This window comes from Leptonychotes weddellii, chromosome 9 (assembly GCF_054177405.1).
Source record: "Leptonychotes weddellii isolate Sample4059 chromosome 9, ASM5417740v2, whole genome shotgun sequence".
Classification (NCBI taxonomy): domain Eukaryota; kingdom Metazoa; phylum Chordata; class Mammalia; order Carnivora; family Phocidae; genus Leptonychotes; species Leptonychotes weddellii.
In genome coordinates, this window is record NC_138377.1 from 108,198,802 (window position 1) to 108,214,664 (window position 15,863).

General features: G+C 47.8%; 1 protein-coding gene across 1 annotated transcript in view; it reads left to right on the forward strand.

Annotated features, from left to right (window-relative positions):
• OTUD7A (OTU deubiquitinase 7A) overlaps positions 1 to 15,855 on the forward strand; it is an 80,354-nt gene extending 64,499 nt beyond the window's left edge. Inside the window, exons 8-10 of the mRNA XM_081831497.1 lie at positions 11,410 to 11,524; positions 11,683 to 11,767; positions 14,079 to 15,855. Of these exons, the coding sequence (XP_081687623.1) occupies positions 11,410 to 11,524; positions 11,683 to 11,767; positions 14,079 to 15,515 (1,637 nt within the window). The 3' untranslated portion in view covers positions 15,516 to 15,855. The remainder of the gene's footprint in view (positions 1 to 11,409; positions 11,525 to 11,682; positions 11,768 to 14,078) is intronic.
• Positions 15,856 to 15,863: the final 8 nt, after the last annotated feature.

Below are 15,863 nucleotides of genomic sequence, written 5' to 3' on the forward strand. Positions count from 1 at the left end.
TGCCTTAAGGGCAGGATATCACCTACCATCTGACACAGCCCCTTTTATCCCTAAAGGGAGTTGTACAGGAGAGACCCCAGCACCCCAGGCAGAGGCCAGGCCATATCTCCCACTCATCCTCTACTTTCCAACACGCTACCTTTAGCCTGAGCTCATCATGTAACCCATGACCGGAAAGCAACAAGCAATAGCCAGCAATACAATCATCTTATGATTGTTTTATGTGTTTGTTTTATGTTCCTAGCATTACAGCCTTGGTTGGCAGAGCTCTGTGTCCACAGAAACAATGGGTGACTGCTCACCTGTGCATCTTGGACCTGCTTCACAGAGGCAAAGACTTTTTGTCCCCAAGCAGTGGGATTCTCACTCCCCATGTCCCTCCTCCCTTCAAAGTGCCACATCATAGGAACCAGATTCCATCTCAGGAGGATATGGGCTGCAAGTAAGAGAAAACACTCACAATGACACAAAGAATAAAGAAGTTTAGAGTCTCATGTAATGAGAAATCTGATGACCAGCAGTCAATTGATTTGGGACCTGACACTCATCAAAGACCTGGGCCCTTTCTGTCTATCCACTCTCCTTGGCTTGTTGCCTTTTGTCCTGTAATTGTCCTTCATTGGTCATATGACTGTTGTAGCTCCAAGCATTATATCCTCACGTAAAACATGGAGAGGTCAGAAAAGAGCCTGGCCCTCCTTTGTGTTGCTTTTAACTAGGAATCTTCCAGCTGACTTCCTCTTACATCTCATTGAGCAGATTTTGTTCCAGACTTTGTCTCAGAAGTCACAGACAAGAGGAAAATGAATCAACCATGAATGCCTTAGAGCCATCCTGACCCATCCTGATAGTCCCAGGAGGTGGGGTCTGCGAGTGAGGACAAAGGGCTGCACTCCCCCATGGCCCTCAAAAATTTCTGCATCTCCCAAGGCATTTTCAAGAGTCCTCCACCATAGCGAGATACCTCTTAGATGGGGGATTTATCACACTTTGCTTTTCATTTTGCCTGTTCCCAAACCCTGCCCCCCATACACTACCTCCTTTGACTTTCACAAAACCCTGAAGTTTAGTGAAAGTGGGACAAAGGTCATCCCCAGTCCTGCTCCCTCTCTTGACCCACTCAGTAGGGCTGTGTGGTGAACTGAAGTCCTGGGCTCCTTTCTGCTACAGCTCACAGGTTTTTACACTGGGTTTGGTAGATGGGCTTCAGAGATACACTGACCCAGCTGAAGCTATTCACAAAATTGTGAACATGCATATCAGATAGAAGCACTCAGTAAGTAGAAAAGTCAATTTATATATATGTAAGTTTATATGTGTGTGTGTGTGTATATATATATATATATATTTATAAATGTTGCAGACATACCTGAACCATTTTAACTGAAAGCACAAATGTACCTTATTCCTCAGCTTCATGCTCAGAGGTGAAGGACAGGGACTCTGAAATCCAGTAGCCTGAGTTAAAATCCTGGTTTGGTAACTACCTGGATGACAGGATAGGACGCTTAGTGCCTCTGGGCTTCCATTTCCTCTTCTGCAAGGTGGCTCCACAGATCATTGGGATCACATGAGTCAACTCCATGTAGAATGTGCACAGTAAGCACTAGACACCTTTTGTTGTTACCGTCTTTCTAGTGTTGTTTGTTTTTGCAGGTGTCATACCTCTAATGTGCCTGCTACCAGTTCCCCTTTAACTTCTTTCAAATGAAGCGAAGCCCATGCAAAGTGTAAACTCTCCTGGGCTCTTACAGTGATTATTTCCAGTCTTCCTTGGCTCTCTCTTTCACACAGTGGTGTACCAGGATGGGTCAGTGGGAGCACCCAGTCCCAGGGTATACAGTAAGGAGGGGCACTGTCTAGAGAGAATTTTAAAACAATAATAAAACCAACTCAAAGTTGGAATGCTTTGCATCATCACCATGGCCTACAATTCTAAACAATATTGGTGCTAGAAACCCTCCCCATTGGGACAGTCTGTTCCCACTGCCCCACCCGTGGTCTCCAGTGCCTCCTACCTACACATAGTTCAGCTTGCCTTCTAAGAATCCATTTGATTTTCTTAGAAAGCCTTCATGGGCACTTAATGTGCCAAGTACCTGAACTGTATAATGATAGCAGCAGTGTGGCCAGGCTAGACTGGAAGGGACAGACACAGCATGGTGTGCTCACAGTGACACAGCACCATCCACCAAGGGCCTGAACAGGCAACACTAGGGGCAGCCTGCTCCCCAGGATTAGAGTCCTTGGTGGGACCACATGTGACCAGAGAAAATGGACAACTTCCTGGTAACCTGAGGTCCGTCCACTAAGAGAGTTTCTTCAGAAAAGTTCTGTAGGAAAGAAACCTTTGCCCCATCAGAAACCAGTGGGCAGTTTGGAGTGTGAGGCTATGGGTGGCTCATCCACCAGGAACTAACCCCTTTCCTTGTAGTAGTCAGAGGTAAAGGACTGCCATTGCTTTGCAGATCAAGGTTTCATGAAGTAAATCCTAATAAAGTGGGTCTGATTTCTCCCAGAGGTACAAGAATGCAAAGTCCTTGTCCACCTAGGGACTCTACAGCAGGCTAACCAGAGACTGTTCACAGAGAACAGAGCTGTGGCTGTGGTGGGAGGTGGGAGCAGGGAGAGAAAGGGGACAATGAAGATTGCTTTTTGGAGGGTCTCTGTTCTTCATCATTCAGATCCTGAACATCTTGAAGCCAGACATGATATCTTATTCATCTTTGTGTCTCTAGCTTCAAGACACCTGAGAGGTATTTAATAAATGTTGAATGAATAAAGAATGAATAAGATTAGATGTTCCCAATGAACTAACCTTAGGTAATTCAGAGAAAGGCAGTGTGACATTATAATAGAAAAAAAAAAAAACTGTACATTGTGGAGTAAGGCAGACCTACATTTAAATCACAACTTTAACTTTGGCATGGGCAAGTTATTTATGTACCAGAGCCTTCATTTCCTCTTCTGGAAAACTGGAACAAGAATCCTTTAACTGGTGAAAGAATTTTAAGTAATGAATATAGAGCTCCTGACATAGTGCCTGGTACTGATTGAGGGTTAGACACACAGATCAATGGTATAGAATATAGAACCCAGAAATAACACCACACAAATATACTCAGCTGATTTTTGGCAAAGGAACAAAGTCAATTCAATGGAGGATGGAGAGTCTTTTCCACAAATGGTGATAAAGCAATTGGACATCCGTAAGCAAAAATATGAACCTGCATCTGAGTTTAATAATACAAAAATTAACTCAAAATGAATCATAGAATAAATATAAAATGTACAACTATAAAACTTCAAAGAAAATATGAGGACCCAGGGTTAGGCAAAGAGCTCTTAGCCATGACACAAAAGCATGATCCAAAAAAAGGAAAAACATGAATTGGACCTCTGTTCCACAAAAAAAAAAAAAAAAAAAATACAAATGAACAAAACAACAACTATTAAGAAGTGAAAAGACAAGCTATAGAGTGGGAGAAACTATTTTAAAACCCCATATCAACAAAGGATTTGTATCTAAAGTATACAATGAACTATCAAAATTCAACAGTAAAGAATAACAAACAATCCAAATTAAAAAATGGAGAAAAGCCATGAACAGACATATCACCGAAAAGGAGATACAGATGGCAAATAAGCACATAGAAGGATGTTCAGCATTAGAACCACAATGAGCTATCACTACACACCTATCAGAATGACTAAAATTTTAAAAAGTGATAATAACAAATGCTGGAGAGGATGTGGAGCAACCAAATCTCTCATATGTTGCTGGTAGGGATGTAAAACTCTAGAAAACAGTTTGGCAGTTTCTTAGGAGACTACATATCACTTACCATATGACCCAGACATAGAAGAAAAAAAATTGTATCCCAAAGAAATGAAAATTTATGATCACACCAAAGCGTATACACAAATGTTTGTAGTAGCTTTATTGGTAATAGCCCAAAACTGGAAACAACCCAAATGTCTTTCCTGGGGAAAAAAAAAATGTCTTTCCTGGGTGAATGGTTAAAGAAATTATGGTACATCCATACTGTGGAATCCTGCTCAGCAGTGCAGAGAAATGAATATGATACAGGCAGTGACTTGGGTGGATCTCAAAGGAATTATGGTGAATTAAAAAAGTCAATCCCAAAAGATTACATAGTATATGATGCCAGTTACGTAGAATCCTTGAAATGGCCAAACTATAAAGATGGAGTACAGATGAGTGGTTCTCTTAGTCATCGATCTCCAGAGAAGCAGAACCAGTAGGATATACACAGATATATATAAGAAGAGATTTATTTTAGGAATTGGCTCACACAATTCTGGAGGCCAAGAAGTCTCACCATCTGCCTGCCATCTGCAAGCTGGAGAACCAGGAAAGCCAGGGGTATATTTCAGTTCTGAGTCCAAAGGCCCAAGAAGTGGGGGCCACTGGTACAATTTCCCATTGGAGTCTGAAGGCCCAAGAACCAGTAGCATCAATGTCCAAGGGCAGGAGAAGCTGGATATCCCAGCTCAAGCAAAAGAGCAAATTCCTCCTTCCTCCACTTTTTGTTCTGAGTCCTGAATGATGGATGATGCCTGTTCACACTGGTGAGGATGATCTTCTTTTCTCAGTCTACCAATTCAAATCCTAATCTCCTCTAGAAATACGCTAAATATGTTTTACTAGCTATCTGGGCACCCCTTAACCCAGTCAAGTTGACATATAAAATCATCCGTCACAGTGGTGGACAAGGATTAGGAACAGGAATGAAGTGCTGAAAGGAAGTTGGTGTGTTCATGAAAGGGTAGCACGAGGGACCCTTGTAGTGATGCAATCATTCTGTATCTTGATTGAGAGCATTACACAAATCTACACATGTGATAAAATTGCATAGAACCAAATACACATACACACACACAAATGAATGCATGGAAAATTTATACAATCTGAATTGTAGAGAAAGACAATTGCAGAGAAATGGAGTGTACCAAGGTCTATATCCTGGCTGTGGTATTGTACTCCAGTTATACAAGATGTTAGCTTGGAGGCACCTAGGGGTTGGGTACACAGGATCTCTCTGCATTATTTCTTACAACTCCATTTAAATCTACAATCATCTAACAATGAAAAGTTCAACATTCTAAAATGTGGTCTTAAGGTATGATAAACGTGTACTGACCAGCAGGAATATTAACAGCTTAAGATCATTTAAAAGCCTAGTCTACCATTTATCCTAACTTCTTAAAATATGAATTTGGATAATCTTTTGTTGTTTTTTATGTGTCTTTTCCAAGAAACAGCTTTTGATTTCACTGATTTGTCTATTTCTCTTTTTAGTTTCATTGATTTCTGCTCTAATCTTTATTATTTCCCTCCTCCCCACCTTGAGTTTAATTTGCTTTTTTTTTTTTAGCTTCTTAAAGCAGAAATTTGGATTACAAACTGGGAACTTTTCTTCTTATCTAATATAAGCATTTTAGTTGCATAAATTTTCCCCTAAGCACAGATTAGTTACATCACACAAATTTTGATATGTTGTATTTCCATTTCATTGTGTTCAAACTATTTTTGTAATTTCCTTTGAGACTTCCTCTTTGACCCGTGGATTATTTAGAAGCATGTTGTTTAAGTTCCAAATAGTTGAGGAGTCTCCAAATATCTTCTGTTATATGTTTATCGTTTTATTTAGTAATGGTCTGAGAACAAACTTTTTATGATTTCTATTCTTTTAAATTTGTAAGGTGGGCTAAGAATGTGTTCTATCTTGGTGAATATTTCATGTACCCTTGAAAATAATGTGTTCTGCTCTTGTTGCATTTTATAAATGTCAATTCATTGAAGTTCTCTGATGATGTTCAGGTCTTCTGCATCCTTGCTGATATTCTATCTACTTATTCTGTCAATTACTAAGAGAAAAATGATGAAGTCTCTAACCATAATGGATTTGTCTGTTTCTCCTTTCATTTTTGTTAATATTTAGCTTTTAGTACTCTGAAGCTCTGTCATTAAGAGCATGCACACATGTAGGACTGTGATGTTTTCTTGGAGAATTGGGCCTATATCATTACATAATGTTTCTCTATATCTTTGGTAACAGTCCTGGTTCTGGAGTCTACTTCGTCTGACATTAACAGAGTCACTCTAGCTTTTTTATACTTAGTGAATATCTTTTAACCTACCTGTGTCTTCATATTTATTTATTTTTCCTTTTTTTTTGTTATTTTATTTAAATTCAATTAGCCAACATATAGTACATCATTAGTTTTTCTGTCTTTATATTTAAAATGAATTTCTTGTAGTCAGTAGAATTGAGTATTGCTTTTTCTATCCATTCTGACAATTTTGCTTTTATATTGGTATTTTTTGACTATTGACATTTAATGGTAATAATCATATGGTTGGATAAGTGAGTTTTGGGTTAAATGAGTTTCTTAATGGCTCCTTTTTATCTCCACTATTGACTTACTATGCCTCTATTTTTCATTATTAGTGATTTCCCTAGAGTTTACAATAAACATCTTTAATTAATTAGATTCTATTTTCCAGTCATATTCTACTTCATGTATTGTATAAGGATCTTATGACAGTTTATTCCCAATCCCCCCCTCCCATCCTTTGTGCCATTACCGTCAAGCATTTTACTTTTACATATGCTGTAAACACATAATACACTGCATCTCTCTTTACCTTTTAGTCTCTTAGAACAATTGAAAGGAAGAAAAATGAGTTTAATTTTCATATTCATTTATTCCACTTCTTTTACTTTTCATTTTGTTATGTAAAATCCAGGTTTCTACTGATAGCATATTCCTTCCCCTTAAACAATTTCCAATTTCTTTTAATATTTCCTAGTGCAATATATATACATTTTTTTTTTAGTGCAGTTCTGTAGGCAATTAATTTTTTTATTTTTGTTTGAGAAAGTATGTCTCCTTCATGTTTCAGAGATATTTTTTCTGGGTATAGAATTATGGATTAGCAGTTTTTTATTTCAGTGCTTTAAAGATGTCACTCTATTGTCTTCTGGCTTACCTGTTTTATCATGAAAAGTCTGCTGTGTTTCTTATCTTTGTTTCTCTGTATGTAATGTGTCTTTTTCCTCTTGCTGCCTTTATGATTTTGTCTTTGGTTTTAAACAGCTTAAATATTCTAAGTGTAGGGATATTTTTGGTGGTGTTGGTGGTGGTATTGTTTTCCTGCTTGGTTTTTCCTTAGCTTCTTGGCTCTATGGTGGTATTTGTCATTCACAGTGGAAATGTTTGTCAGCCATTATTTCTTTAAATATCCCTTATCTTGGGTTCTCTCTGGGATTATACTTACACAGATCTTAGGCTGTCTGGTATTGCCCCACACCTCTAGGGTATTCTGTTGTGCATCCCCCCTGCCCAACTCTTTTTTTTCTTTCTGTGTTTCAATTTGGGTAACTTCTATTGACACATCTTGATGTTCACAGACTCTTTTCTCAGTTGTGTAAAGTGTACTGATCAGCCCCTTGAAGTCATTCTTCATCTCTCTTACTGTGTTTTTTCATTTCTAACATTTCTATTTGATTCTTTCTTGTAAATTTCTTCTCTCTGCTGGAGAGAAATTAATCATCAAGTCTTGCATGGTATCCCCTTTTCTATTAGAGTATTCAACTTATTAATCAATTATTCTGAATTCCATGTCTGAGAGTTTCAATACCTGTATCATATCTGAGTCTTGTTCTGTCAAATGCTTTGTCTCTTGTCAACATATTGGGGAAGAGGGGGTTCTTGTCTTTTCTTATGCTAGCAGTTTTCTCTTGAAAGCCAGACATCTTGAGTAGGACAGTAAAGACTAAGGTACATCATTTTGATTCTTGGAACTAAGTGTGCCTTACCTTTTGCTAGGTCTTTAGTGTGGGGTTTACATCAGTCTAGTCAGGACCTGAGGTTGGTTTTGGTTTCATTGCTGCTTTGGTTACCCTTAGTGCACTCAGCCTTCAGATTTCACTAGTGATATGTTGTATTTTGCTAGAAGGTTTTTCTCGCTGTTTGCTGCACCCTTCCTTCAAACTCTTGTCCCTCTTCTGCTATTATTTGCAGCTTGTTAGCCTGGGTGTGAAAATGGGAGCAGGAAGAGGGATGTTTTTGTTAATCTAATTAAGCTTCCGTCTTAGGCAGGTATTGTGTCCCTGGATCTTGAAAAGGGAATGACCTCCCCCAGCTGTAGTTCTGGGCTCAGCGTGTGTTCCTGCCCCTCCCCCCTCACCCAGGGAAAAAGAGGGTTTGTTTTTTTTTTCTTATTTCCTCCTTCCACCTCAAGCTTTACTGGGGAAAGACCCCAGTGCTCTAAGGCCAACAGTGTTTGTTGCCCTGCCCTCCCAACTTAAGCTTTTGTTCTTTAGTATAGATAGGAGATAGAAAGATCTATGAAGGACACTTTCTCTGAATTCTTGCCAATCTTTTTATGAGCACCAGGTTGAGTCCCATGAAAAGGGGTCTACAAGTACATTTGAATTTCCCTTATATCTGTAGCCCCCAGGGTTCTAAGTATTCTTTCACTAGGCTACATTGTTCCTTTACCAATTTATCAACAATTTTTAGCTGAATTCTTTTTACTGCAGTCCCACTGAATCTGCCCCAGTGAAAGTCATGTCCATTTCTCCTTTATGCACCCAGCTGTCCTTAGATTTGGAGTTAGCTGGTTCCCCTGGGACTTCTGCTCTCTAATGGGTTAAAGGAAAGTTGTGTATCTGCAGTTTGTCTAGCTTGTTGTTATTGTTGTAATGATAGCACCACACTCTCCCGGAAACAGAAACCAGAAGTGTCCATTCATTTTTGGAAAATAAGTACTGAAAATATGTCCAGGCTGGTTTGAGATGGTGTCTGTATGTTTTCAGGTTAAAAGATAGGAGATCCTTTTCAAGGAAAGAATTTGCTGGCTTATTTTGAAAAGCATTTGCTGTTCCTGACACTGCCACCAGAGGGCAAGCCATCACATCACTACATATCTCACAGGGTGAGGCCAGGTTTCCAATTGGGAAAAGTCAATGTGTAAAGTGGGAAGCAGAGGCATCCAAAGCAGCTAATGCTTGCAGGTAGGGCCTGTTCTCAAGGCCCTCCTGGACTGTGCAGCTACGGATTGGGCTCTCGGTCCCTCCAGCCCTGGCCCTCGCCCACATGCCCTAGCTGTACGCTCTGCAGAGAAGATGCCTTTTGTGTTGCAATGTCCCTAGAACCTCTCTGAGTACCTGACCCCTACCCCACTAACATTCGTGCTGAGAAGCTGCCAAGACCCTGCTAGGTGGTCAGGCTCTAGCAACTTCAGTTGAGTCCAACCTTCTGCTCAGCAGGGGACAGCCCAGGGAGTCAGTTCCAATCCAACCATTGAGGATAAAAATTCCCAGGAGCCCCATGGTAGGGAGTTGAGGCTGAGGGGCATGTAGATCTGTACTACTTTAGTTGGTTTACCTGGAACAAACAAACCAAAATCGTAGTGAGAAAAGTTTGGTTCTCATGCAAATAAAGTCTAGAACAGGTGTTCCTGATTGGCAAGCAGACCTTCTCCAAGTGGGGAAGTCAGAAGGTCACCCCTGCCATCTTTTCAGCATACAGGAGGATGGGGAGGGGTGTGGGGAGAAGGCCGCCCACACCTAACCACACTGCCCAGCACCTCCCACGGTGCTTCTGCTCTCATGCCATCCATGCAGCCAGGCACCTGTTAAGTGCTGGGGGCTGGGCAGACACCTCCCAGTAGCACTCCTCCCCTGGGAAGGGAGTGGACAGCCATTCCCAAATTGCCCAAGTTGTACCCACAGTGATTACTTCAAACAGATTACTGCTCTAGGATAATGTTTTCCAAATTCGCATGATTTTAAAAACCACAGAGGATGCTTAATTAAAATATAGTCCTTGGCTCCTTTTCCTGGACACTCTGGTTTGGCCATCTGGATGGGGGCCTGGAAATCAGTGCTTTATCAAGCACCCCAGGGAGCTGTGCTGCCCTAGCAAGTGTCTACAGAAGGATCCACTGCCATCCCCACCCCTTCCCAGTGGATGGGAAGCCAGGCCAACTCTCTCTCTGCCTTTGTGTTGAGCTGTGGAACTGTCGGACAGGCTTCTGGGCAGGCCCAAGGGAGGCAGGTCCTGAACCAGCCCTGCAGCCCTCCTCCCTGAGTGTGACTACCCTGCAGTCAGCCCTGGGAGGGGCAGCCTGTGTGTCATGGCCATGTCAAGGCAGAACCCAGTTGCCCTTGACCAACCAAACCAGAGCACAGTACTGCCAGTCCCCAGCCACTTTAAACAGAAACACTGCCCCCCCGCCCCAGCAAAGTAGTGTTTCCTTTATATCGTAGTAGAGGATTATTTGTGCTCGTATTTTCTCCTTAGCAACACTGGAGGGCAGCAGTGAGTCGGCGTTTGCAATTTTTTTATTAGAAAGTCCACTTTTAATGGTATTCAGTCACAGATTTTATTTACTTATTTGCCTTTTTGTTCTTGCCGTGACACCCTTGCCATGAATTATGGGAAATGACACCAGGCTCATGGCCACCAAGGGGGGGGCGGGGGGGGGGACAGAGTGAGGAGGCGGAGGTAGGGTAAACCCAGGGGAGGAGCAAGCTGTTCAAGCTGTTCTGTTCTCACTGGGCACTGGGTCCCACAGCAGCTCGGAAGCTTCTAGCAGATCCAGGCAAACCCTGTGAACACCCCACTCCGCCCCAGCCTTTCTGAGATGCGCCAAGACTTCCCCCAGGTGGGCGTTTCCCTCAGGAGTGTTTGTGGTGAATGGGTCCCTGGGTGAGGTCTCTCCTCGCTGCAGTTCCCGCCTACACGTAACTTCCTCGGAAGCCGCTCCGACCCGCCCTAGAAGGGCTTGCCCTAGCTCCCCTCGAGTCTGCTGTTTACTTTGCAGGGTACTTAACACCACCAGAGATTATGAGATTTTGTTGTTGCTACCAGTGAGCTCCCTGTGGGAGGTCCCACCCACCCCCCCTCCCCGAACTGATGCAGAATTATTGAATGAGCTCACAAATGAGCAGATGGGCAGGCAGCCCTTACTTGCCTAATTTGTACACCGTGAGGTGACCAAGAGCCCGGCTTGGGTCCTTCCTCCGAAATTACAGAAACAGCCACGGCCTTTTTTGTCTGCTGCCCAACCGCGGTACCTGCCTTCTGACAGCCCCAAGTCGTTAGCAGAGTGCCGGTGATGTCTCCAGCTGCTCTTCCATGTCCACAATAAATACCAAGTATTCTAAACTATCAGCAGTGGTTTTGACACCTGTGGTCTTAACGCTCCTGCTGGCACAGATGGTCTGTGTTCGTCTCCGTTCGGTTTCCTTAATTAAGGAGACCCCTGGGCTTGGGACTCCCTTTCCTGGCCTCCCTGGGGGCTGCTGGGGCCTGGAGCCTCCCGGCCCGTCCGTGGGCCACCTGGCACCGCGTCTCTCTCTTCTGTTCCAGCCGTGATCCCCCTGACGGATTCGGAGCACAAGCTGCTGCCTCTGCACTTTGCAGTGGACCCCGGGAAGGACTGGGAGTGGGGGAAGGACGACAACGATAACGCCCGGCTGGCCCAGTGAGCCCCTCCCCCGCGTCCCTCCCCCAACGCCCTAAAGGGCGGCGGTCGCCCGGTTTTCCTCCTCCTGGGACAGCTGGCGGGCCTGCGGGCGGGGTGCGTGCGGGCGAGCGCGGGCCCGCTGCGGCGCGTTTCACTCGGTGTTCTTCTCTCACCAGCCTGATCCTGTCGCTCGAAGCCAAGCTGAACCTTCTGCACAGCTACATGAATGTGACGTGGATCCGGATCCCCTCGGAGACCCGGGTGAGCCTGGCGTGCGCCCGGCCCCGACCGGCTGGTTGGGTCCTGGCCACTCGCTCGCCGCCGGCGCGGTCGGGGGCTGGGCTCCCCGGCGCCCACCCGGACGCCCGGCCGCCCACCCGCCCTGGCTCTGGCCAGAAGTGGCTCGGGTTTAGCCGGCGCGTGTGTGCACGCGTGCTTGCTGCTCTATGTAGGCGCGCGCTCCGGCTAGGGGATGGTTGTTGGGGATTTTTTTTTTTTCTTTTGGTCCCTTTATTTTCTCCAGAAGGAGGGGAATAAACACACCCACTCAGAAAACCGTAGGCAAGTCACAACACAAAACTATCTCAGCCGAGATCGGAACACGATGTGCTGCAGCGGAGCGAATTAATTATAAACTGTGTGTGGGTCCTTGGAAAAGTCAGGGAACCGGGAGCGCAATACCTCAGCGCCCCCTCCTTCTCTCCTCCTTCTCCGTCCTCTGGGAGGGCAGTGAGAAGAGGGGCTGCCCGCCCCCACGCGCCCCCTTCCCCCCAGGGAGAGTCTGCTCTGTCCCTGCTTCTGGATGCTAAGGATTCACTTTAAGTGATTGATGTTTTTGTTATCTCAATAGTGAACCCTCAGTGAAAGGGATTTGTAAAAACAAAAAAAAGCCCCCCTCAGACACCAATAGACTTGGCCATTTGGCCATGACATGGGGCTCATAAGCAATATCAAAGGAGTGACCGGAGGAAGGCAGTAAGGCGGTGCCTGGCCCAGAGTCAGTCACGGGGCTATGCCAGGCACTGCTCAGGATGTTTTCATACACCAGCCTTTACCTGTATTTAATCATCATAGGGCTCCTGGAGGCAGGTACTGATATCCCATTTTACTGAGGACACAAGGGACAGTTGGTGGCAGCCTGGCTCCAGAGTCCTGCCTCTTAACCTCCACAGTGACCTGTCAACTGCCTGGATGATGCCAGTGTTGCCGGGGTGTTCTTTCCTAGCACACACACATGGTGTGAAGGCAGCAGCTCTAGATCTAGAATCAGGAGGCTCTTGGGCTGGGACACAGCTCAGCACCACAATGAGCAGGACTCCTTGCCAAGCCATGGTGGCCCCCATGTCACATTCAGGGCCTGGCAACGACCCTTCCAGCCCAAGGACATTTCAGCCAGGGCTCCTTACTCACTGGGCTCCCACCAATGGGCACTGCCAGCACCAACCACACCCCCCTTTCCTGGGCCAAACCCCTGAGCTTCTGCCCCTCTGTGTCACTGACAAACCATTTTGAGACCTCTACCTCCTTCCAGACCCAGGACAGGGTGGGAAGAGGAAGGAAGGAATTTCAGGCTGGTAGGTGGTGAGGGATGGCTCCTGCTTGCTTCTGGGGACTTGGCTGCAAGAGGTCTCTTGGACCCCTCTCCCGGACCTGCCTGGGGAGGGAGGGGACAAAAATAAAATGACAGAACAATGGGGCCTTCTCCCAGGCTCTTCCCCTAGAGGCCAGGAAAAGCCCATTTAGGGGTGAGCACCAGTTCCTGCCACTCAGCTTCTAGTATGAGGTCCCTGGTGTTCACCCAATGATGCTGTCTCTATTCTCCCTCAAGAAGGAACCTCCACAAGGCAGCAGCAGGTTCCACTCATCGCCCTTCTAATGCTCTCCACCTACCCCATGGTCCTGACCAGGTGTCCACACTGGCCTTGCCCTCCTTACTGGCTGATGGTGGGCCTTGTCCAAGGTGTTCACAGAGATGCTCCCTCCTCACACCCTAGGTCCCCTTTTTCTGGGAATGGTAACATCTTTCCTGCTAAGCCCAGGTCCTATTTAGAATCCTCAGTTTAACACTCCACATTGCCAATCTGAGAAAGGAACCCCTAGAGTAAAATGGTCATCCCCAGAACTAAGAGCATCTTTGTTGCAACGTGAGGGCAAGATGCCTATCCCCTGCCTGGAACGAATAGGTGAGACACATTTTTAGGAGAGATGCAGGTGAAGTGTGATCCTTACCAGGCCTCTCGCTCTAGAGGCCGGCCGGGACCTGTGTCTGGTCATAGACCAGCCTAGCCAGGGTTAGAAGGGCAGAGTCCGGGCATGGTCAAGTCTAAAATGTACAGAGGCTCTGGAGCTCAGAGCCAGGTGGGTATCTGCACCTTGCCCAAAATCCCCGCCTCGTGGTTCCAGGCTACCAGCAACCTGAACTCACCAAAAAGGCATCCTGGATTGGGGCAGTGAGACCCCAGGGCCCCAGTATAGCAGCCTGGGAGCTGGGGTGGTCTGCCTTTGTTGGTCCCACGTGGGGACGGCTCATCTCTAACCTCCTTCCTTCCCTGACCTCCCTCTCCTGCTACAGGCCCCTCTGGCACAACCGGAATCCCCAACAGCCTCAGTGGGGGAGGACGTGCAGTCCCTGGCCGACTCCCTGGACTCGGACCGGGACTCGGTGTGCAGCAATTCCAACAGCAATAATGGCAAGAACGGCAAGGACAAGGAGAAGGAGAAGCAGCGCAAGGAGAAGGACAAGACCCGCGCGGACTCTGTGGCCAACAAGCTGGGCAGCTTCAGCAAGACGCTGGGCATCAAGCTAAAGAAAAACATGGGCGGCCTGGGCGGCCTGGTGCACGGCAAGATGGGCCGTGCTAACTCCGCCAACGGCAAGAACGGCGACGCACCCGAGCGCGGCAAGGAGAAGAAGACCAAGTCGCGCAAGGGCAGCAAGGAGGAGTCCGGCGCGTCGGCGAGCACGTCGCCGTCGGAGAAGACCACGCCGTCGCCCACGGACAAGGCGGCCGGGGCGTCGCCGGCCGAAAAGGGCGGCGGGCCGCGGGGCGACGCCTGGAAGTACAGCACGGACGTGAAGCTGAGCCTCAACATCCTGCGCGCCGCCATGCAGGGCGAGCGCAAGTTCATCTTCGCCGGCCTGCTGCTCACCAGCCACCGGCACCAGTTCCACGAGGAGATGATAGGCTACTACCTGACCAGCGCGCAGGAGCGCTTCAGCGCCGAGCAGGAGCAGCGACGCCGCGACGCCGCCGCGGTCGCCGCCGCCTCCACGGCCAAGCGGCCGCCGCGCAGGCCAGAGACCGAGGGCGCGCCGGGTGCCGAGCGCGCCTCGCCGGGCCCGCCGGCCGGGCCGCCCACGCAGCTGGTGCTCAAGCTCAAGGAGCGCCCGAGCCCCGGGCCGGTGGCGGGCACGCGGGCGGCGCGGGCGGCAGCGGCGGCGGGCGGCGCGGCTTCCCCGGGCGGCGGGGGCGCGCGGCGCGCGGGCGCCAGCGGACCGCTCCCCGGCCGCAGCCCGCCGGCGCCAGCGCGCCAGAGCGTCATCCACGTGCAGGCCGCGGGCGCGCGGGACGACGCGTGCGCGCCGACCGTGGGCGCGCTGCGGCCGTGCGCCACGTACCCGCAGCAGAACCGCTCGCTGTCGTCGCAGAGCTATAGCCCGGCGCGCGCCGCCGCCCTGCGCACCGTCAACACGGTCGAGTCGCTGGCGCGCGCCGTCCCCGGCGCCCTGCCCGGCGCGGCGGGGGCTGTTGGCCCCGCCGAACACAAGTCGCAGACCTACACCAACGGCTTCGGCGCCGCGCGCGACGGCCTGGAGTTCGCCGACGCCGACGCGCCGGCCGCGCGCTCGAACGGTGAGTGCGGCCGCGGCGGCCCGGGGCTGGCGCAGCGGCGCTGCCAGCGCGAGAACTGCGCGTTCTACGGGCGCGCCGAGACCGAGCACTACTGCTCGTACTGCTACCGCGAGGAGCTGCGGCGGCGGCGTGAGGCGCGCGGGGCCCGGCCCTGAGTGCGCTGCGCGCGCCAGCTTTTACCATAAAGGATTTCTTTTCCATTCTGTCGGTGTCTTTTTTACATGCCCTGGTCAACCGGAAGGCCGGCGACTCCTCTGTCAGTGCTGTGTACGTGTTTGGTCAAACGTTCCTAATGGTGCCTGAACCTACACTGACGCCACTCAGGTAGTAGACGGATAGGAAACAAGTCATACTGTTGGAAGTGGGTGTGCTAGCTAGCATCTGCCTCGTACCTGTGGAAACTCAATAGCCATTGCAAGAGTATTTTTGTTCCTCAATAAGAAATAAAGAAATTTGCAGCCCTTTGTTTTTAGAAGGGAGTGTTTTACCTTTTTTTTTTTTTT